The 22044-nt window shown below is 47.5% G+C and overlaps 1 protein-coding gene and 1 long non-coding RNA gene across 4 annotated transcripts in view; one reads left to right on the top strand and one right to left on the bottom strand.

The window, feature by feature from the left end:
* The window catches only part of LOC134349726 (nucleoside hydrolase-like), a 47432-nt gene that overhangs the window by 17300 nt on the left and 8088 nt on the right, over positions 1–22044 (bottom strand). For all 3 annotated transcript variants that reach the window (XM_063054488.1, XM_063054489.1, XM_063054490.1), the window contains exons 2-5: positions 20467–20562; positions 16452–16645; positions 2064–2243; positions 1042–1153 (exon numbers count right to left, since the gene is read on the bottom strand). In XM_063054488.1, coding sequence (XP_062910558.1) covers positions 1042–1153; positions 2064–2243; positions 16452–16637 — 478 coding nt within the window. In that variant the 5' untranslated portion in view covers positions 16638–16645; positions 20467–20562. The remainder of the gene's footprint in view (positions 1–1041; positions 1154–2063; positions 2244–16451; positions 16646–20466; positions 20563–22044) is intronic.
* On the top strand, positions 276–20550 carry LOC134349727 (uncharacterized). Its single transcript, XR_010018761.1, has 4 exons — positions 276–357; positions 574–689; positions 5054–5253; positions 20369–20550. It is a non-coding gene; the product is annotated as an uncharacterized LOC134349727 (long non-coding RNA).

The raw sequence follows: 22044 nt of genomic DNA, 5'->3' as shown, positions 1-22044 counted from the left end.
AGCAATACTGAACACTTTGGCTGAGCCACCTCAGACTATTTTGCCTGCAGGTTCAAGTTTTATTCATAAGGAATATGCCTTCTACTTTATCAGGTGTAACTGTCTCAGGGACATGTTTCATTGAAATGTTTATTTTATATGTTTTGTCATAAATTTATGATTAATTTATCACCTTAAAATATTTTATGTAAGGTGTATTTAATGCAGAGTGTAATGGGTCACATGACCAGAGTGTAATGGGTCACATGACCAGAGTTTGATAAAGGCATGACTGTGGTATTATGGGTCAGAACCACCATGGAAGCAGAGAAAGACACATGACCCTAAAATAACCTCATTCTGCACGTGGTCCCAGAGGTGCACACGCTAATTGTTTTTTTAATTTGTTTTATATAATGTTGTTGAGGTGTCTTTAAATGAATGGTGTGATAAGTTTTAGTGATTTATTTGATTTCAGCACACTTCTGATGTGCTAATGTGTTTGGGCCTGCTTATTGGTGGACACCAGCTTGAGAGACTTTAAAAGACTGAGGGATGTGTGTTTCAAACTTTATGTCCTTTATTTTCTTGTAGTTTTCACAGTGTCTACTGAAGAGAAAGAGCGAGAGAGAGAGAGAAATAAAAATAAATTTTCAAGGACATCTCTATGTTGCGTGAACATTTCATTGGGACCGGTGCAGTTACATCAGGTATCAGGAGTATATCTAGAACTTCTTTGATGAAAATATGAATTCTAAATAAATTAATGTTGTTGAATGAGAGTCTGAATCATAAAATGTGCTCAATAATCATTAAGAAAAAATTTTTACTCGTGCAATTTTTTCTAAATAATTAATGTGAAAATTTTGCTGGTAAATCTTGCTAGAAAAAATTTTTGCTTTGACAACCTGCCCAGTGCAGTAACATCTCATAATTGTGTTGGGGTCGATTGCATAACAACGATTTATATCTGATGGATGTGTTTACAGAGATTACCTACTCAAACAGTCACGGGTGAACTATGGACCTGCTGACAAAAGCAGATCCGACAAACTGGTGTACCTTCCATGTTTCCGCCCATGATGTACAGATCTTTCAGCTTTGTAGAGAACGCTGGGTCCATTTTACTTGCCAGAGCTACATTAGTCAAGGGAGCAAGTGCCACGAGAGAAATCTGCAAGACAAAATGTTACTTTACAGAGTCCTTTACAGGGGAGAAATTTCCTTCAAGTTATGGCTTACTCGAGAGTACACTTCCCTCAACATCAGAGCTGAGACACTCGGTTTGTGTTATCACACCAATGCAGTGCTGAGTGCTCGACACTGACCTGCTGAATTTTGGATCTAAATCAAAACAAGTCTATACTGTTGGCTTGACATGGAAAGATCACAAGCAACATTTTCAAAAAGAGTGAGAGTTACACACAATTTTCCGTCCAATATTATCCTTCACCAGTAACACAAAGGAAGCCAATAAGACACAGGAGCAAATTAGGACATTCTGCCCATCGAGTCTGCCATTCTGTTATGGTTGTTTTCATTATCCTTCTCAACCCCACTTTCCTGCCTTCGTTATTAATCAAGAATCTACCACAGAACACACAGTTAGACAGAAAATACCAAAAATACTCAAAAAAAAACAAGCAGTATTTGTTTAGTGTTCAACCTATAACAGAACTGGAAAATGTTGGATATGACTGTGCATTGGTAACCGTGGTGATAAGAAAATGGCAGGAGAGGAAGTCAGAATGGCAGATAAGAAATCACAGTACTTGGAGAGGTGGTTTCCAAAAGTGAGAGAATCTAGGAGCAGAAAGCAAAACCTCGTAATTTCTTTAGCCAGAGGGTGGTGAATCTGTGGAATTCATTGCCACAGACAGCTGTGGAGGCCAAGTCATTGAGTATATTTACAACAGAGGCTGAGGGCATCAAAGGTTAGAGTGAAGGCAGGAGAATGGGGTTGCGAGGGAAAATAAATCACTCATGATGGAATGGCGTTGAGGACAATGGGCCAAGTGGGTTTGTGCTGGCCCTCATACCAAGAGTTGCTGGGGTTCCCTTTCCCAAAAGTCAGGTCACCTCACCTGCCCAGCATGTTCAGTAACTATCCGCACCATAGCAGTTACAGCGTGCTCGCTCTGCAGAAGTTCCAGTCCTGGTGCATTGGGGTCTGGGACATCACCCAGACCATCCTTCCCGTGGTACTCCGAAGAATCAAAACTTTGTCCAAGGAGAGAGCTACTGGCACCCCGGAACACAGGGATCTGCAGAGGGTATAAAACAAGTCTAATGTACAATTGGCCATTTCCCAACAGTTCTATGCAGACAAGCTTTTCTCCCCATCAGGTTGCCAAGAAGCAATGGGACTTTGATGAATTCCAGAGGTGCCACAGAGGGTTGATAGAACATAGAATAGTACAGCACAGTACAGGCCCCTCGGCTCACAATGTTGTGCTGACCCTCAAACCCTGCCTCTCATATAAGCCCCCACCTTAAGTTCCTCCATATACCTGTCTAGTAGTCTCTTAAACTTCACTAGTGTATCTGCCTCCACCACTGACTCAGGCAGTGCATTCCACGCACCAACCACTCTCTGAGTGAAAAACCTTGCTCTAATATCCCCCTTGAATTTCCCACCCCTTACCTTAAAGCCATGTCCTCTTGTATTGAGCAGTGGTGCCCTGGGGAAGAGGCGCTGGCTGTCCACTCTATCTATTCCTCTTAATACCTTGTATACCTCTATCATGTCTCCTCCCATCCTCTTTCTCTCCAAAGAGTAAAGCCCTAACTCCCTTAATCTCTGATCATAATCCATACTCTCTAAACCAGGCAGCATCCTGGTAAATCTCCTCTGTACCCTTTCCAATGCTTCCACATCCTTCCTATAGTGAGGTGACCAGAACTGGACACAGTACTCCAAGTGTGGCCTAACCAGAGTTTTATAGAGCTGCGTCATTACTTCACGACTCTTAAACTTTATCCCTCGACTTATGAAGGCTAATACCCCATAAGCTTTCTTAACTACCCTGTCTACCTGTGAGGCAACTTTCAGGGATCTGTGGACATGTACCCCCAGATCCCTCTGCTCCTCCACACTATCAAGTATCCTGCCATTTACTTTGTACTCTGCCTTGGAGTTTCTCCTTTCAAAGTGTACCACCTCACACTTCTCCGGGTTGAACTCCATCTGCCACTTCTCAGCCCATTTCTGCATCCTATCAATGTCTCTCTGCAATCTTCCACAATCCTCTACACTATCCACAACACCACCAACCTTTGTGTCGTCCGCAAACTTGCCAACCCACCCTTCTACCCCCCACATCCAGGTCATTAATAAAAATCACGAAGAGATCCCAGAATCGATCCTTGTGGGACACCACTAGTCACAACCTTCCAATCCAAATGTACTCCCTCCACCACAACCCTTTGCTTTCTGCAGGCAAACCAATTCTGAATCCACCTGGCCAAACTTCCCTGGATCCCACGTCTTCTGACTTTCTGAATAAGCCTGCTGTGTGGAACCTTGTCAAATGCCTTACTAAAATCCATGTAGATCACATCCACCACACTACCCTCATCTATATGCCTGGTCACCTCCTCAAAGAACTCTATCAGGCTTGTTAGACACGATCTGCCCTTCACAAAGCCATGCTGACTGTCCTTGATCAGACCATGATTCTCTAAATGCCCAGAGATCCTATCTCTAAGAATCTTTTCCAACAGCTTTCCCACCACAGACAGAAGGCTCACTGGTCTATAATTACACGGACTATCCCTACTACCTTTTTTGAACAAGGGGACAATATTTGCCTCCCTCCAATCCTCCGGTACCATTCCCGTGGACAATGAGGACAAAAGGATCCTAGCCAGAGGCTCAGCAATCCCTTCCCTCGCCTCGTGGAGCAGCCTGGGGAATATTCCATTATCCGTCCTAATGTATTTTAACAACTCCAACACCTCACCCTTATTATCAACTTGCAACAGAACATCAACCTCACTCATATTGTCCTCACCATCATCAAGTTCCCTCTCATTGGTGAATACCGAAGAGAAGTATTCATTGAGGACCTCACCCACTTCCACAGCCTCCAGGCACATCTTCCCACCTTTATCTCTAATCGGTCCCACCTTCACTCCTGTCATCCTTTTGTTCTTCACATAATTGAAGAATGCCTTGGGGTTTTCCTTTACCCTACTCACCAAGGCCTTCTCATGCCCCCTTCTTGCTCTCCTCAGCCCCTTCTTAAGCTCCTTTCTTGCTACCCTATATTCCTCAATAGACCCATCTGGTCCTTGCTTCCTAAACCTCCTGTATGCTGCCTTCTTCCACCTGACTAGATTTTCTACAGTTGTCACCCATGGTTCCTTCACCCTCGAATTCTTTATCTTCCTCACTGGGACAAATTTAGCCCTAACATCCTGCAAGAGAACCCTAAACATCGACCACATGTCCATAGTACATTTCCCTGCAAAAACATCATCCCAATTCACACCCACAAGTTCTAGCCTCATTATTTGCCCTTCCCCAATTAAACATTTTCCTGTCCTCAAATTTATAATGAAAGAGGCCATTCAGCCTATCTTATAAATGCCAGCAGCTGGGGGCTGAGCATTAATTTTGAGATGACTAGAATATAGAAGCAAGGATGTAATGATGAGGCTTTATGAGGCATTGTTTAGACTTCAGTTGGAGTACTGTGAGCAGTGCTGGACTTGTATGTGCCCAGGACAAAGAAGTAGGCAGGATAGAACATTCCAATCACAAACTGCCTTTTCTGACAGCTCCCTTCTAGAAAGTGCCATAGGGCTATTAAATTCAAAATTTCTTGCTAACTTAAAAGTTCCCACCCCACCCCCACAATGTGATCAACCATTCTAGTTAGCCACCCCTACCCCTTCTGTTATCTCAAGTCACTACACTGTTAACACTCTGAACCACTTTTTATAATGCTGGTTACATTATAAATATGTGCTGGTATTTATGTATATTTTATTCCATAGCCATACTTTAACTTTATATAATTCTTTATAATGTTTAAATGTTGTTTTTGAATGTTGCACCAACACTCCACAGCAAATTCCCAGAACGTAAAGTTGATCCTTGATCCCAGATGAATATTTAACTACAAACAACAGGAATTCTGCAGATGCTGGGAATTCAAGCAACATACATCAAAGTTGCTGGTGAACGCAGCAGGCCAAGCAGCATCTATAGGAAGAGGTGCAGTCGACGTTTCAGGCCGAGACCCTTCGTCAGGACTAACTGAAGGAAGAGTGAGTAAGGGATTTGAAAGCTGGAGGGGGAGGGGGAGATGCAAAATGATAGGAGAAGACAGGAGGGGGAGGGATAGAGCCGAGAGCTGGACAGGTGATAGGCAAAAGGGGATACGAGAGGATCATGGGACAGGAGGTCCGGGAAGAAAGACGGGGGGGGGGTGACCCAGAGGATGGGCAAGAGGTATATTCAGAGGGACAGTGGGAGAAAAAGGAGAGTGAGAGAAAGAATGTGTGCATAAAAATGAGTAACAGATGGGGTACGAGGGGGAGGTGGGGCCTAGCGGAAGTTAGAGAAGTCAATGTTCATGCCATCAGGTTGGAGGCTACCCAGACGGAATATAAGGTGTTGTTCCTCCAACCTGAGTGTGGCTTCATCTTTACAGTAGAGGAGGCCGTGGATAGACATGTCAGAATGGGAATGGGATGTGGAATTAAAATGTGTGGCCACTGGGAGATCCTGCTTTCTCTGGCGGACAGAGCGTAGTTGTTCAGCAAAGCGGTCTCCCAGTCTGCGTCGGGTCTCACCAATATATAAAAGGCCACATCGGGAGCACCGGACGCAGTATATCACCCCAGTCGACTCACAGGTGAAGTGATGCCTCACCTGGAAGGACTGTTTGGGGCCCTGAATGGTGGTAAGGGAGGAAGTGTAAGGGCATGTGTAGCACTTGTTCCGCTTACACGGATAAGTGCCAGGAGGGAGATCAGTGGGGAGGGATGGGGGGGACGAATGGACAAGGGAGTTGTGTAGGGAGCGATCCCTGCGGAATGCAGAGAGAGGGGGGGAGGGAAAGATGTGCTTAGTGGTGGGATCCCGTTGGAGGTGGCGGAAGTTATGGAGAATAATATATTGGACCCGGCGGCTGGTGGGGTGGTAGGTGAGGACCAGGGGAACCCTATTCCTAGTGGGGTGGTGGGAGGATGGAGTGAGAGCAGATGTACGTGAAATGGGGGAGATGCGTTTAAGAGCAGAGTTGATAGTGGAGGAAGGGAAGCCCCTTTCTTTACAAAATGAAGACATCTCCCTCGTCCTAGAATGAAAAGCCTCATCCTGAGAGCAGATGCGGCGGAGACGGAGGAATTGCGAGAAGGGGATGGCGTTTTTGCAAGAGACAGGGTGAGAAGAGGAATAGTTCAGATAGCTGTGAGAGTCAGTAGGCTTATAGTAGACATCAGTGGATAAGCTGTCTCCAGAGACAGAGACAGAAAGATCTAGAAAGGGGAGGGAGGTGTCGGAAATGGACCAGGTAAACTTGAGGGCAGGGTGAAAGTTGGAGGCAAAGTTAATAAAGTCAACGAGTTCTGCATGCGTGCAGGAAGCAGCGCCAATGCAGTCGTCGATGTAGCGAAGGAAAAGTGGGGGACAGATACCAGAATAGGCACGGAACATAGATTGTTCCACAAAGCCAACAAAAAGGCAGGCATAGCTAGGACCCATACGGGTGCCCATAGTTACACCTTTAGTTTGGAGGAAGTGGGAGGAGCAAAAGGAGAAATTATTAAGAGTAAGGACTAATTCCGCTAGACGGAGCAGAGTGGTGGTAGAGGGGAACTGATTAGGTCTGGAATCCAAAAAGAAGCGTAGAGCTTTGAGACCTTCCTGATGGGGGATGGAAGTATATAAGGACTGGACATCCATGGTGAAAATAAAGCGGTGGGGGCCAGGGAACTTAAAATCATCGAAAAGTTTAAGAGCGTGAGAAGTGTCACGAACATAGGTCGGAAGGGATTGAACAAGGGGTGATAAAACAGTGTCGAGGTATGCAGAAACGAGTTTGGTGGGGCAGGAGCAAGCTGAGACAATAGGTCGGCCAGGACAGGCAGGTTTGTGGATCTTGGGTAGGAGGTAGAAACGGGAAGTGCGGGGTGTGGGAACTATAAGGTTGGTAGCAGTGGATGGGAGATCCCCTGAGCGGATAAAGTCGTTGATAGTGTGGGAGACAATGGCCTGGTGCTCCTTAGTGGGGTCACGATCGAGGGGTAAATAAGAGGAGGTATCCGCGAGTTGTCGCTGTGCCTCGGCAAGGTAGAGGTCAGTACGCCAGACTACAACAGCACCCCCTTTATCAGCGGGTTTAATAATAATGTTAGGATTAGTGCGGAGGGAGTGGAGAGCAGAGCGTTCCGAAGGAGTGAGGTTGGAATGGGGACAAGGTGCGGTGAAGTCGAGACGGTTGATGTCCCGTCGGCAGTTGGCAATAAAGAGATCCAGAGCAGGCAGAAGACCAGAACGGGGTGTCCATGAAGAAGAGGAGGGTTGAAGACGGGAGAAGGGGTCATCGGTGGGGGTGGAAGAGTCCTTGCCGAAGAAGTAGGCTCGGAGACGGAGACGGCGGAAGAAAAGTTCCGCATCGTGGCGAACACGGAACTCGCTGAGGTGTGGGCGAAGGGGGACAAACGTGAGGCCCTTACTGAGAACAGAGCGTTCTGCCTCCGACAGTTGAAGGTCGGAGGGGATGGTAAAGACCCGGCACGGATGAGAGCTGGGATCAGAGGCGGGAGGGGGGAGGCTGGGGGTGTCAATGGAGAGGGGAGGGTTGGGGTGAGAGGAAGATGGAGCCTCTGAGTACCCAGGAGCTGACGGTGGGATCTGAGGGAGACGGGGTTGCAGAGTGGCGGTGGGGGAAGGGGAGACGGGAGTCACAACAGCAGCACATAAAGACCCGGCCTGGAGTTCAAGGCTGGAGTTGCAGTTGGTGGTTGCGTAATCACTTCGAATGTGTCCATGGTCGTTGCTGGGGCTCTACGCTTCTTTTTGGATTCCAGACCTAATCAGTTCCCCTCTACCACCACTCTGCTCCGTCTAGCAGAATTAGTCCTTACTCTTAATAATTTCTCCTTTTGCTCCTCCCATTTCCTCCAAACTAAAGGTGTAGCTATGGGCACCCATATGGGTCCTAGCTATGCCTGCCTTTTTGTTGGGTTTGTGGAACAATCTATGTTCCATGCCTATTCTGGTATCTGTCCCCCACTTTTCCTTCGCTACATCGACGACTGCATTGGCGCTGCTTCCTGCACGCATGCAGAACTCGTTGACTTTATTAACTTTGCCTCCAACTTTCACCCTGCCCTCAAGTTTACCTGGTCCATTTCCGACACCTCCCTCCCCTTTCTAGATCTTTCTGTCTCTGTCTCTGGAGACAGCTTATCCACTGATGTCTACTATAAGCCTACTGACTCTCACAGCTATCTGGACTATTCCTCTTCTCACCCTGTCTCTTGCAAAAACGCCATCCCCTTCTCGCAATTCCTCCGTCTCCGCCGCATCTGCTCTCAGGATGAGGCTTTTCATTCTAGGACGAGGGAGATGTCTTCATTTTGTAAAGAAAGGGGCTTCCCTTCCTCCACTATCAACTCTGCTCTTAAACGCATCTCCCCCATTTCACGTACATCTGCTCTCACTCCATCCTCCCACCACCCCACTAGGAATAGGGTTCCCCTGGTCCTCACCTACCACCCCACCAGCCTCCGGGTCCAACATATTATTCTCCGTAACTTCCGCCACCTCCAACGGGATCCCACCACTAAGCACATCTTTCCCTCCCCCCCTCTCTCTGCATTCCGCAGGGATCGCTCCCTACACAACTCCCTTGTCCATTCGTCCCCCCCATCCCTCCCCACTGATCTCCCTCCTGGCACTTATCCGTGTAAGCGGAACAAGTGCTACACATGCCCTTACACTTCCTCCCTTACCACCATTCAGGGCCCCAAACAGTCCTTCCAGGTGAGGCATCACTTCACCTGTGAGTCGACTGGGGTGATATACTGCGTCCGGTGCTCCCGATGTGGCCTTTTATATATTGGTGAAACCCGACGCAGACTGGGAGACCGCTTTGCTGAACATCTACGCTCTGTCCGCCAGAGAAAGCAGGATCTCCCAGTGGCCACACATTTTAATTCCACATCCCATTCCCATTCTGACATGTCTATCCACGGCCTCCTCTACTGTAAAGATGAAGCCACACTCAGGTTGGAGGAACAACACCTTATATTCCGTCTGGGTAGCCTCCAACCTGATGGCATGAACATTGACTTCTCTAACTTCCGCTAGGCCCCACCTCCCCCTCGTACCCCATCTGTTACTCATTTTTATGCACACATTCTTTCTCTCACTCTCCTTTTTCTCCCACTGTCCCTCTGAATATACCTCTTGCCCATCCTCTGGGTCACCCCCCCCCCCCGTCTTTCTTCCCGGACCTCCTGTCCCATGATCCTCTCGTATCCCCTTTTGCCTATCACCTGTCCAGCTCTCGGCTCTATCCCTCCCCCTCCTGTCTTCTCCTATCATTTTGCATCTCCCCCTCTCCCTCCAGCTTTCAAATCCCTTACTCACCCTTCCTTCAGTTAGTCCTGACGAAGGGTCTCGGCCTGAAACGTCGACTGCACCTCTTCCTAGAGATGCTGCCTGGCCTGCTGCGTTCACCAGCAACTTTGATGTGTGTTGCTTGAATATTTAACTACTTTAGCTAGAGATCTGGAGCTATGTCATGTGACTAGAGTTCTGGTTAAAACAGAGAGGGCAATGCTAGTGAAGGACATTTTCCCGTGCTTGTAGCAGAGATTTCCTCTTTCTCCAACCTTGGAACAGTGCCAACCATGATACCACTGCATGATTGACAGGCTCAAAGAACTAAACAATCTTATCCTATGTCCATTCACCACAGTCACGGCTAGTGTAGCCTTAGCCCTTGCATAGCACCTTTGGGGGAACATTACCACCACAGCATTCAGCAAGAGGCCCAACACCACCTTCTTAGCAGAGTAAGCATCCTTACCCACATTCTTGGCACAAATTTCCCTTGAACAAGGCAGATTTAGAAGACAGAACATTGCAGTATGGTATAGGCCCGGCAGCCTATGATGTCGTGACAAAATTTTAGCCTACTCTTAGATCAATCTAACCCTTCCCTCCTCCGTAGCCCTAGGGTTCTAAAGCCATTTTAAAGTTGGTCAACAGAGAGTGTCAGCAACTTTAAATTGCTCAGCATTATCATTTCAGAGTATCTATGTAATTTATGAAAAAAACATGGTCTCTACCTCCTTAGAAGTTTGCAAAGATTCAGCATGACATCTAGATCTTCCACAAACATCGAGAGAGGTGTAGAGGAAAGTATATTGACTGGTTAGATCACAGCCTGGTTGGAAACACCAATGTCCTTGAACAGAAATTCCTACAAAAAGTAGTGGCTATGGGTCAGTACATCAAGGGTAAAGCCCTTCCCACCATTCAGCACATCTACATGGAGCACTGTTGCAGGAAAGCAGCATCCATCATCAAGGACCCACGTCACCCAAGCCACATTCTTTTTCTGCTGTGCCAGAAGATGATACAGGAGCCTCAGGACCCACACCACCAGGTTCAGGAACAGTTATTACCATTCAACCACCAGGCTCTTGCACCAGAGGGGATAACTTCATTCACACCATCACTGAACTGTTCCCACAACCTACGAACTCACTTTCAAGGGCTCTTCATCCCATGTTCTCGATATTTATCGTTTAGTTAATTAAATTCTTTATTTGTTCTTTTGTATTTGGACAGTTGTCTTTTGCACTTTGGCTATTAGGTGCGGTCTTTCGTTGATACTATTGTGTTTCTTTCATTAACTGTGTATACCCATGAGAAAATGAATCTCAGTGTTGACATATATGTACTTTGATAATAAATTTACTTTGAACTTTGATTTTTCTATCATCTACATGCCCATCTAAGAGTTTCTTAAATGTTCTTAATGTATCTGCTTCTACCACCAGTCCTGGCAGTGTGTTCCACACATCTGCCACTCTTTTAAAAAAAACAAAGTTCTAACACCCCGCTATATTTTCATCCAATCACCTTAAAATTAAGCCCCTTCATATTAGCCATTTCCACCCTGGGAACAACTCTCCAGCTGTCCACTCAATCTATGCCTCTTACTATCTTGCACACATCTATCAAGTTACCACTCATCCTCCTCCTCCTCTCCAAGGAGAAAAGTCCGAGCTTGCTCAACTTTTCCTCATAAGACCTGTCAAAGAATTACTTTCCAAAATCATGCCTGTTGCATGGGGCGACTGAGGAGAACCCAAGTGCAAGACACCGGCACGTTGACTGAGTTGGGGATGCTGGCGTAGACGTAGAACAGCAACCCGGAGGAATCTTGACAAGGAGATGGGATTTACAGGGAGTACCTGGAAACTAGAGCTGAACTTGGAACTAAATTTAGAACTAACAGTTCTAATCGGACAAGAGAACAAAGTATTTCACAAGAATAGACCAACAAACTGGCAACCTGCGTCGTAACGCCATCGTACTTATTTCACAGTCTCTGATGCAAACCGGGTGTACCATAATTGAGTAAACTAGCAGCAAATGGAAATCTAATGGCTGAAATTAGGGCATAATCAGGGAAAAAGGAGCGTTAAAGGGGAACAGCCAAGCGGAGCCATGACAGTATCCCTCCCTCAACGGGAGCCTCCTGGCGATCCCCCAGGCTTGTCTGGATGGTCCCGATGGAAATCCCAGATGAGAGAAGGATCCAGAATGTAGGAGCAGGGAATCCAGGAACGTTCCTCTGGGCCGTACCCCTCCCAGTCGACCAGGTACTGGAGACCCCTGCCCCAACGAATAACCGCCGGACGGTGTACGCCGGATGGTCATCGATGATCCGGGGGGGGGGGTGGAGTGGGTTGGGTCGGAGGGCACAAGGGACTGACAGAAACCGGTTTTAACTGGGAGACGTGAAATGTCGGATGGATCTGCATAGACGAAGGTAGTTTGAGCCGGATTGCCGTGGGGTTGATAATGCTCTCAACCTCGAAAGGTCCCAGGAAGCAGGGGACGAGCTTCTTGGGCTGGTTCTTCAAAGGAATGTCTCTAGACGAGAGCCACACCATCTGCCCAGGTCGATATTCAGGAGCAGGGGTACGATGGCGGTCGGCAATTTTTCGGTTACGGTTGGCTGAGCGAATCAGGGCCGTGCGTGTATCTTCCCAGATTTTTCGGCACCTGTGTATATCGGCCTGGACTGATGGCAATGCAATCTCTTCTTCCTGGGCGGGAAACAGCGGGGGTTGATAACCAAGAGAGCATTTAAAAGGAGATTTTCCGGTCACAGTGCTGACCAGAGGGTTGTGGGTGTATTCTACCCATGCAAGATGGTTGCTCCAGGTAGACGGGTTGTTGGCTGCTATACAACGTAACGCCGCCTCCAACTCCTGGTTGACCTGCTCCGTTTGCCTGTTGGTCTGTAGGTGAATACCGGACGATAGGCTAACTGAGGCACCAAGGGCTCGACAAAAAGATCTCCAAACTTGCGAAATGAATTGAGGTCCCCAGTTGGAGACAATATCCAAAGGGATTCCGTGAAGTCGGAAAACGTGGGTGATGAGAAGGTCTGCGGTCTCCTGCACGGAAGGGAGTTTAGGGAGGGCTACAAAATGCACTGACTTGGAGAAATGCTCCACCACAGTTAGTGCGGCAGTGTTTCCACGTGAAAGGGGTAGCCCAGTGACGAAATCCAGAGCGATGTGTGACCAGGGACGACCAGGGACAGGCAGGGGGCGAAGCAATCCCGCAGGTGGCTGATGGGAAGCTTTTCCACGGGCTCAGACGGAACATGCAGAGACATAGGAACGGGTGTCAGCGTCCGTGGAGGGCCACCAGAAATGTCTCTTCAGAAGAGTCAGAGTCCGATCGATTCCGGGGTGGCAGGCGAAACGAGAAGTGTGCCCCCACTGGAGAACCTGTGATCAGACAGAATCAGGTACAAAGAGGCGATTGGGAAGTCCGATGCCTGGGTCAGGTTGAATCCGTTGGGCCTCTTTGACTCTGGACTCAATCTCCCAGGTGAGGGCAGCCACTACACAGGATGATGGAATGATGGTCTCGGGGTTGGGAAGGTCCTCCTCGGAAACGTATTGACGGGAGAGAGCATCGGGCTTCCCGTTCTTGGACTCCGGACGATAGATGAGGGTAAACCTGAACCGGCCAAAGAATAATGCCCAACGGGCCTGGCGAGAATTCAGGTGTTTGGCGGTCTGGATATATTCAAGGTTCTTATGGTCTGTCCGGACGATGAACGGGTGTTCTGCCCCCTTCAACCAGTGTCTCCATTCTTCCAACGCCAGTAGCTCCCGGTTCCCCACGTCATAATTTCATTCAGCGGGAGACAGTCAGCGAGAGAAGAAGGCACAGGGATGTAGTTTCTGATCCGGGCCCGAACGTTGGGACAGTGCCGCTCCCACCCTGGAGTTGGAGGCGTCGACCTCCACAATGAATTGACAGGAGGGGTCCAGTTGAATCAGAACGGGAGCAGACGTGAAACTCCTCTTTAGTTCCGCGAACGCTGAGTCCGCCTCGGAGTTCCAAAGGAAAGGTGTGGCAGCTGAGGTACGTCGGGTCAGAGGAGCCGCCACCCGACTGTAGTTTCTGATGAACCGGCGATAGAAGTTCGCAAACCCCAGGAACTGTGGGTTTGGGCCACTCCGTCACAGCCCGGATCTTCTCGGGATCAGCTCTCACCTGTCCGCTCTCGATGATATAACCTAGGAAGCTGACCGAGGGGATGTGGATTTCGCACTTCTCCGCCTTTATGAATAATTTATTCTCCCGCAGCCTCTGCAGGACTTGACGGACATGAAGAACGTGTTGCTGGGGACTGCTGGAAAAGATCAGGATGTCATCCAGATAGACAAACACAAAGTGGTTAATAAAGTCTCTTAGTACATCATTAATCAAGGCTTGAAAAACTGCGGGGGAATTAGTGAGGCCAAAAGGCATGACCAAGTACTCGAAGTGGCCTAAGGGGGTATTGAATGTCGTCTTCCACTCGTCCCCCTCCCTTATTCAGACCAGATGGTAGGCTCTTCGTAGGTCCAACTTCGAGAAGATGGCGGCTCCGTGAAGTGGTTCGAACGCAGAACTTACCAGAGGCAGTGGGTACTTGTTCTTTATGGTTATATGATTTAGGCCTCGGTACTCGATGCAGGGATGCAGTGAACCATCCTTCTTCCCCACAAAGAAGAACCCTGCGCCCACCGGGGAGGATGAGGGTCGGATGATGTCCGCCGCGAGAGATTCACTGATGTAACCTCTTCCCTCTCGGGCCGGGACAAGTTATACAGCCGACTGGTGGGTAGAGGAGCTCCGGGGAGAAGGTCGATAGCACAATCGTATGGTCGGTGTGGAGGCAGGGAAAGGGCGCGTTGTTTACTAAACACGTGTCCCAGGTCGTGGTACTCCGCTGGAACCCTGGACAAGTCAGGGGGTTCAACGGCAGGTGAGGTCAAGGTGGTTTTTACAGGGGAAAGGGCCAACTGCAGACAGGTGGCGTGACAAAACGGACTCCAGCTGGCTATCCTCCCGGTGGACCAATCAATGTAAGGGTGATGGCGGCTTAACCAGGGGTACCCAAGAACTATTGGAGCTTAAGGAGAGGAGATTAAGTTAAATTGTACCTGTTCCCGATGGTTCCCAGAGAGAACCAAACACAGTGGTGTGGTACAGTGAGTGACTTGCGTCAGAAGTCTTCTGTCCAGTGCCTGGGCTTCCAGAGGGGTACTTAACGGCTCCCGAGGAATTCCAGCCTGGGAAGCTATGTCTTCATCCAACAGATTCCCCTCAGCACCAGAGTCTACCAAGGCAGACAAGGACAGGGACTGTTGGTTGTAGCTTACAGTAGCTTGGATTTGCATCCGGGACTCAGGGACAGAAGGGAATGTCGTCTGACTCACCAGGGTCCCCCTTTCTACTGGTGAGCCCTCCCCTTTGGCCGAAGGGGACAGGTTGCACAAAAATGGCCAGACTGACTGCAATAGAAACAATCCCCTGCTCTGAATCTCCGGAGTCGCTCTGAGGGAGAAAGACGGCTCCATCCCAGCTGCATTGGTTCCTCTCCCGTGGTGGTGGAAATGGCCGGGCCCGGTGCTGCTCCAGCAGCAGAGAAGGAGGAGAGAGGTTAGGGCTGGGAGTAGATGGTAAAGCGTGCCGTGGGGTGGCCAAAGGAGTTGGATGACCGGTTCCCTCCCTCTGTTGTTCAGCCTGGTGGCTAGGGAGATCAATGAATACAGACTGTTAGTGTCATCCCTAGCCGCCAACTCGTCCTTTACCTTGTCACAGAGGCCTTGCCGGAATACCGCCTGGAGTGCCTCATCATTTCAGCCCGAGTCGGCCGCTAGCGTCCGGAACTCCACGGAGTATTCTGCAACACTATGTGAGCCTTGATGGAGGGTGAGTAGCCGCTTAGTGGCATCTTTACCGCAGACGGGATGGTCAAAAATCTTCCTTATTTCTGAGATGAAGGTGGGGAAGGAAGAGCAGGTCTCTGGCTGATTATCCCAAATCGCGATGGCCCACGCTAAGGCATTTCCTTGTAACAACCCCATAATGTAAACTATCTTAGATCTGTCCGTGGCGTACGTGGATGGCTGCTGCTCGAACACCAGGCAGCATTGTAGCAGAAAAGCCCGGCACTTCCCCAGATCTCCGGCGTAGGGTTCTGGTTCAGGGACGTGCGGCTCCCTTAGCGGACGTGTTGTTGATGCATTGGGTGTCGCCACTACAGGCTGTCTGGGCTGGTCAGACGGAGTTCCTGGAGTCAACAGGGTAAGATGGGCAGATACTCGGTCGACCTGTTCACTGACCTTTCTTACGTTTACTGACAGGGAACGGAGGTTTTCCATGACTTCCTACAGCAGCTGATCATGCGAGCTCAGTAGGGAGCCCTGGCTGGCGAAGGCTTGTTGCAGAGGATTTGTGTCCTCTGGGTTCATGTTGGCCAGTTTGTTCTGTTACACGGGGCAACTGAGGAGAACCCAAGTGCAGGACACCGGCACGTCGACTGAGTTGGGATGCTGGCGTAGACGTGAACGTAGAACAGCAAACCGGAGGAATCTTGACAAGGAGATGGGATTTACAGGGACTATCTGGAAACTAGAGCTGAACTTGGAACTAAACTAAGAACTAACAATTCTAATCGGACAAGAGAACGAAGTATTACACGAGAATAGACCAACAAACTGGCAACCTGTGTAGTGACGCCATCGTACTTATTTCACAGTCTCTGATGCAAACGAGGTGTACCGTAATTAAGTAAACTAGCAGCAATTGGAAATCTAATGGCTGAAATTAGGGCATAATCAGGGAGCGTTAAAGGGCAACAGCCAGACAGAACCATGACAATGCCACTCTTTCACTCATGTTTTCAGACACTTACGTCAGTCCTCTTGCAAGCCTTCAGAACTCGGAACACATTTCTGCACACATTGTCAATGGATGTGTTTCCATGGCAACACGTAATGCCCAGGACCTGCACATTAGGAGCTGCGAGGGCCATCATCACGGCCATGGCATCATCCAACCCACAGTCAACATCCAACAGCAACAGCTTCTCGTTGGCCATTTAAGAATCTGCAGGCAAAAACAGAATATATCAAACAGATAAAACTTCAACTAATATGCACTGGCCAAACGTCCACTCTGGTGAACCGGTAACTCAGGAGTTGTGTCAGGACAAGATTCGTTCAAGATCACTGACTATTCTTTCTTTTAGTTGCAGGAACGGAATCAGTAAATAGTTTAATGCTTTAGTTTGTTGCATCAATGAAAAATTAATGAAAAATTTATCTAGTGCCGTTCACCATTACAGATCACCCCTCAGAGATTGTCTGACCTGAGAGTTAGAGCTAGAGGTAGCATTTCTCAGGTCAGAAAATCTATATCTCCTCTTATCCCTCCCAAAGGAAGATAGACTTCATGAATTATCTAAGGAGTTGGTTAAAAAGACATGGAAATTCTTTCATTCTGTCACATTTTCAGTGAGTAAACTTCACAAGTGTCTGGACATCCAGAGCTTGTGAAAGGCACTCATAGAACACTACAGCACAGAAACTGGCCCTATGCCCCATTCTGTCCATGCCAAACAATTATTCTACCAAGTCCCATCAACACCTGGACCATTACCCTCCCATCCGTGGACTTATCCAAACTTCTGTTAAATGCTGAAATTAAACATGCATCTATCACTTCCACTGTCAGCTCGTTCCATTCTCCCACTACCCTCAGTGAAGAAGTTCCCCCTCATGTTTCCCTTAAACCTTTCACCCCTCACCCGTAACCCATGATCACTAGTTCTTGTCTCACCAAACCTCACTAGAAAAAGCCTAACTGATTTAACTTTACCTTTCACAAAGTTGGTGATTTTCATTTAGTGCTCCTGACATCCCTGAGCCCAGCCACTTACATTTAAAACATGATGTAGGTGAACTGGAAACTGAACTGTTCTAGCCATATAAACACCATGGCTACCAGAGCAGGTCAAAGGCGAGGAATCCTGTGGCATGTAACTCACCTCCTGACTTCCCAAAGCCTGTCCACCATCTACAAGGCTCAGGTCAGGAGTGTAATGGAATACTCGTCACTCACCTGGATGGGTACAGCTCCATCAACACTCAAGAAGCTTTTCACCATCCAGTACAAGGCAACCCACTTGGTTGGTACCTCTTCCACAAGCTTCCAATCCCTCCTCCATCTACTAACAATCGCGACCATGTGTACTACCTACAAGATGTACTGCAACAACACACCAAAGTTCCAAAGGCATCACCTTCCAGACCCACAACCTCTACCATCTAGAAAGACGCGAACAGCAGATACCTGGGAACACCACCACTTGGAAGTCCCCCTCCAAGTCACTCACCATCCTGACTTGGAAACATATTGTCATTCCTTCATTGTCGCTGGGTCAAAATCATGGATTTCCCTCCTCAACAGCACTGTGGGTGTACCTACACCTCAGGGACTGCAGCGGTTCAAGAAGGCAGCTCATCACCACCTTCTCAAGGGCAACTAGGGATGGGTAATAAATGCTGGCTTAGCTGGTGACACCCACATCCCGTAAATGAATAATTTTTTTTAAATGATTTTCTTTTAAAATCCCATGCTGTTAAATAGGGGTATATCAGACAGCCTTTCTGATACCAACACACCAATTCTCCCTATGTTCATAGTTTAAAATTGAAAGTTCAAAGTAAATTTTATTATTAGTCATTTTTATTGTCACCATTTACAACCCTGAGATTCATTTTCCTGCAGCATACTTGGCAAATCTATAGAGCAGTAACTATAACAGGATCAATGAAAGATCAACCGGAGTGCAGAAGACAGCAAGCTGTGCAAATGCAAATACAAGTAGATAGCAATAAACAACCAGAACATGAAATAACAAGATAAAGAGTGCTTAAAATAAGATAATTGGTTGTGGGAACATCTCAACAGATGAGTGTAGTTCCCCCCTTTTGTTCAAAAGCCCCTCTATCCCTGCAGATTGCTGTCTCTCACAAATCCTTTGATTCTTCTCGACACTAAACCACACTGGAGTAATTTACAATGGCCAACTAACCTACTTGGGCTTTTAGAATGCAGAAGGAAAACCAGGGCACCCACAAGGTAATGGGTAGAAGACACAAACTCCACTTTGACTGTACCTGAAATTAGACTTGAACCTGGGCCCCTGCAACTGTGAGGGAGCACTGTAGGTAGAAGTGAGACTCCTGATACAAGACCATAAGATATAGGAGCAGAATTAGGCCACTTGATCGAGTCATCGAGTCCACTCCGCCATTTCATTGTGGCTGATCCAATTTCCCTCTCAATCTCCTGCCTTCTCCCACATATTCTTTCACGCCCTGACCAATCAAGAATCTAACTTCTGCCTTAAATATACATAATAGCTTGGCCTCCACAGCAGCCTGTGCCAATTAATTCCACAGTTCCACCACTCTGGCTAAAGAAATTCCTCCTCATCTCTGTTCTAACAGAGCATCCTCCTATGCTGAGACTGTGTCCTCTGGTCTTAGACTCTCCTTAGGAAACATCCTCTCCACATCCACTCCATTGAGGCCTTCCAACACTTGGTAAATTTCAATTAGGCCACCCCCCATTCTTCTGAATTCTAGTGAATACAGTCCCAGAGCTATAAAAAGCTCTTCATATGACAAGCTATTCACTTTCGTGAACCTCTTTTGAACCTTCTCCAGTGACAGCCATCCTTCCTAAGATAAGGGGCCCCAAACTGCTCACAATACTCCAAGTGAGGCCTTATAGAGCCTCAACATCACATCCTTGCTCTTAAGAAGGTCCTGGTTTAAAATGACACTGGTGAAGCTCAGCGACTGTGTGCTAGTGGCAAATAAAACAATTAAATACCATTAATTACACTTTTTTTTGCAAAACGTTCGCCACGAACAATAGACTGTAACTTCCCTGATGGGGTTGAGCCGTTGAAGTGCCTCTGTGACCTGGCACTTCCGCAGTGGGAACTGAGGTCTCGAAGGTGCAGGATGGCTCAGCGTGGTGTGTACGGGCTGAACTGAGGCAGTGGGGTCCAGGCCGGAGAGCGGGGAATGAGCCAGTGTTTGGCCATTCATGTTGTGAACTTGGAGGCAATTTGATTTGTAAACACCAAATGCTCTGTAGTCGCTGGGGTCAAAGCAACATTCACAACACGCTGGAAGAACTCAGCAGGTCGGGCAGCATCTGTGGAAACGAACCAGTCAACGTTTCGGGCCGGAACCCTTCGTCAGGACTGTAGAGGGAAGGGGCAGAGGCCCTATAAAGAAGGTGGGGGGAGGGTGGAAAGGAGAAGGCTGGTAGGTTCCAGGTGAAAAACCAGTAAGGGGAAAGATCAAGGGATGGGGGAGGGGAAAAGCAGGAAAGGTGAAGAAGGAATAGGGGAAAGCACAATGGGTAGCAGAAGGAGGTAGAACCATTAGGGAGGTAGTAGGCAGCTGGGGGAGGGGGCAGAGTGAAATTGGGATGGAGGAAGGAATTACCGAAAGTTGGAGAATTGATTTGGCAGAATCAAGGTGAGCCGAGTTGATGGGCCTGAGAGCGAGGAAGCACCAGAGAGAGGGTTGATCAGTTAAAGCACTGAGCCAAACTGGAAAAGTTGGGTATAAGCCGAATTGAGGTGGCAGGGCCCGGGTCTGAGAGCAAGATCCGGGCAATTTGAGCACCGGGCCAGATTGAAAAGGACAGGCTGTCAGGACCGGAGGCGAGGTATGGACCAGTTCACATTGCTGCTCAGCGAGATTTACTCATCTCCGCACTGAACTTCAACTTGTTACTCCACAGGGTATACTCATCTCTGCACTGAACTGTGGCTGTGGTCTGCAACTATCACGGTGTGATCTCACTTTCCTAAAACTTCAGTTCTGAATGCAACTGCTTACTTTTATTGTTTGCACTTTTTTCCTCCACACATTGGGTGTTTGACGGTCTTCTTTTGTTTTAATGGGTTCTGTTGGGTTTCTTTGTTTTGTGGCTTCCTGTAAGAAGACAAATTGCAAGGATGTATGAAGTATACATACTTTGATAATAAATGTACTTTGACATATTCTAGTCTTGCTAATTTAGTTTCAGATTCATTTTTAATCACACGTACATCAAAAAAATGGAAACAGATCTGCAATTGCTAAAAATCTGAAATTCAGCAGGTCAGGCTAAACCACGAAGAGACCCTCCATCAGTACTGGGAGAGAAAGAAAACAAGATAGTTTTAAGTTGCAGGACAGATGAGAGAGGGAGAGACAGATGGGAGGGGAGAGAGGGGGAAAGGGATGATAGGACAAAGAGTATATCTGTGTTGGGAAGAGTCCAGGGTTGCTGATGGAAATAAATTGCAGAGATTATCCAGGACGTGGGTTAACAGTGATGGTTAGAGACAGAAAGAAATACATTCTGCAATGGCAAGCAGTACATCTTCTGTGTGTATCTGAAGCAGCCAGTTCTACTGTAGGGTCATCCATGTTGTGTCAGGGTTTCCTTCTCTATTGGCACAGCCTAACCTACAGCGTCCCAGGACTTTGTAATTTTTTTTAAACATTGGATTTGTCTATACTCATTGTCTAACTAACTTCACTTCAAGGCATGAATCAATTTCTCCCTCTGCCATCAATAATCCATTGACACAATAACCTCCATGACCTACCACGGCCTACCACAATGATAAATCTGGCCTCAACTTATCAGTGATGTTCCCTTTGTCCTATCCTCCCTCCTCCACCTTCACTGCATCTGAAATTGACATGTCTCTCTCCTTCCCAGTTCTGATTAACCTGAACACACAACATTAACATAATTTCCACAGGCACAATATCGGCTGAATTTTTCCAGCACTTGTTGTTTTTGTCAATTTACAACACCCAAGTGTAGGGTTGCTAGGTCCAATTTAGTCATTTACAGAATGTTCAAATTTACTTATGGAAGTACGTCTATGTCACCATATACTACCCTGAGATTCATTTTCTTGCAGGCATTCACTGCAGGAGAAAGAAATACTGTAGAAAAATTATGAAAAACTACACATGACTGACATGCAGCCAATTATGCAAATATAAAAAAAAACAAATGATAATAATAAATAATATTGAGAACACAAGTTGCACAGTCTTTGAACGTAAATCCACCGGTTGTGAGTTGAGGTGAGTGAAGTTATCCACACTGGTTTAGGAGCCTGATGGTTGTAGGGTAATAACTGTTCTTGAAATTGGTGGAACGGGACCTATTCTTCCCTTGATGATGGATGCTGCTTTCTTGTGACAGCACTCAATGGCAAAGAGAGCTTTTCCCTTGAGTGGACTGGACTGTATCCACTACTTATGCTACTTCCACTACAATGTGGGCATTGAAGATAGTTATTGCCTGGACCTAACTGCCCAAACGGAGAAGGCAGTTAAGAATCAACCAATTACTAGATCGGGCATCAAGGATAAGCCAGACCGTGTAAGGACAACAGATTTCCTTATCTT

The sequence above is a fragment of the Mobula hypostoma genome, chromosome 7 (genome assembly GCF_963921235.1).
Source record: "Mobula hypostoma chromosome 7, sMobHyp1.1, whole genome shotgun sequence".
NCBI classification, from domain to species: domain Eukaryota; kingdom Metazoa; phylum Chordata; class Chondrichthyes; order Myliobatiformes; family Myliobatidae; genus Mobula; species Mobula hypostoma.
Note: the sequence above shows the minus strand (reverse complement) of the source record. Positions and strands in the feature narration are given on the sequence as shown.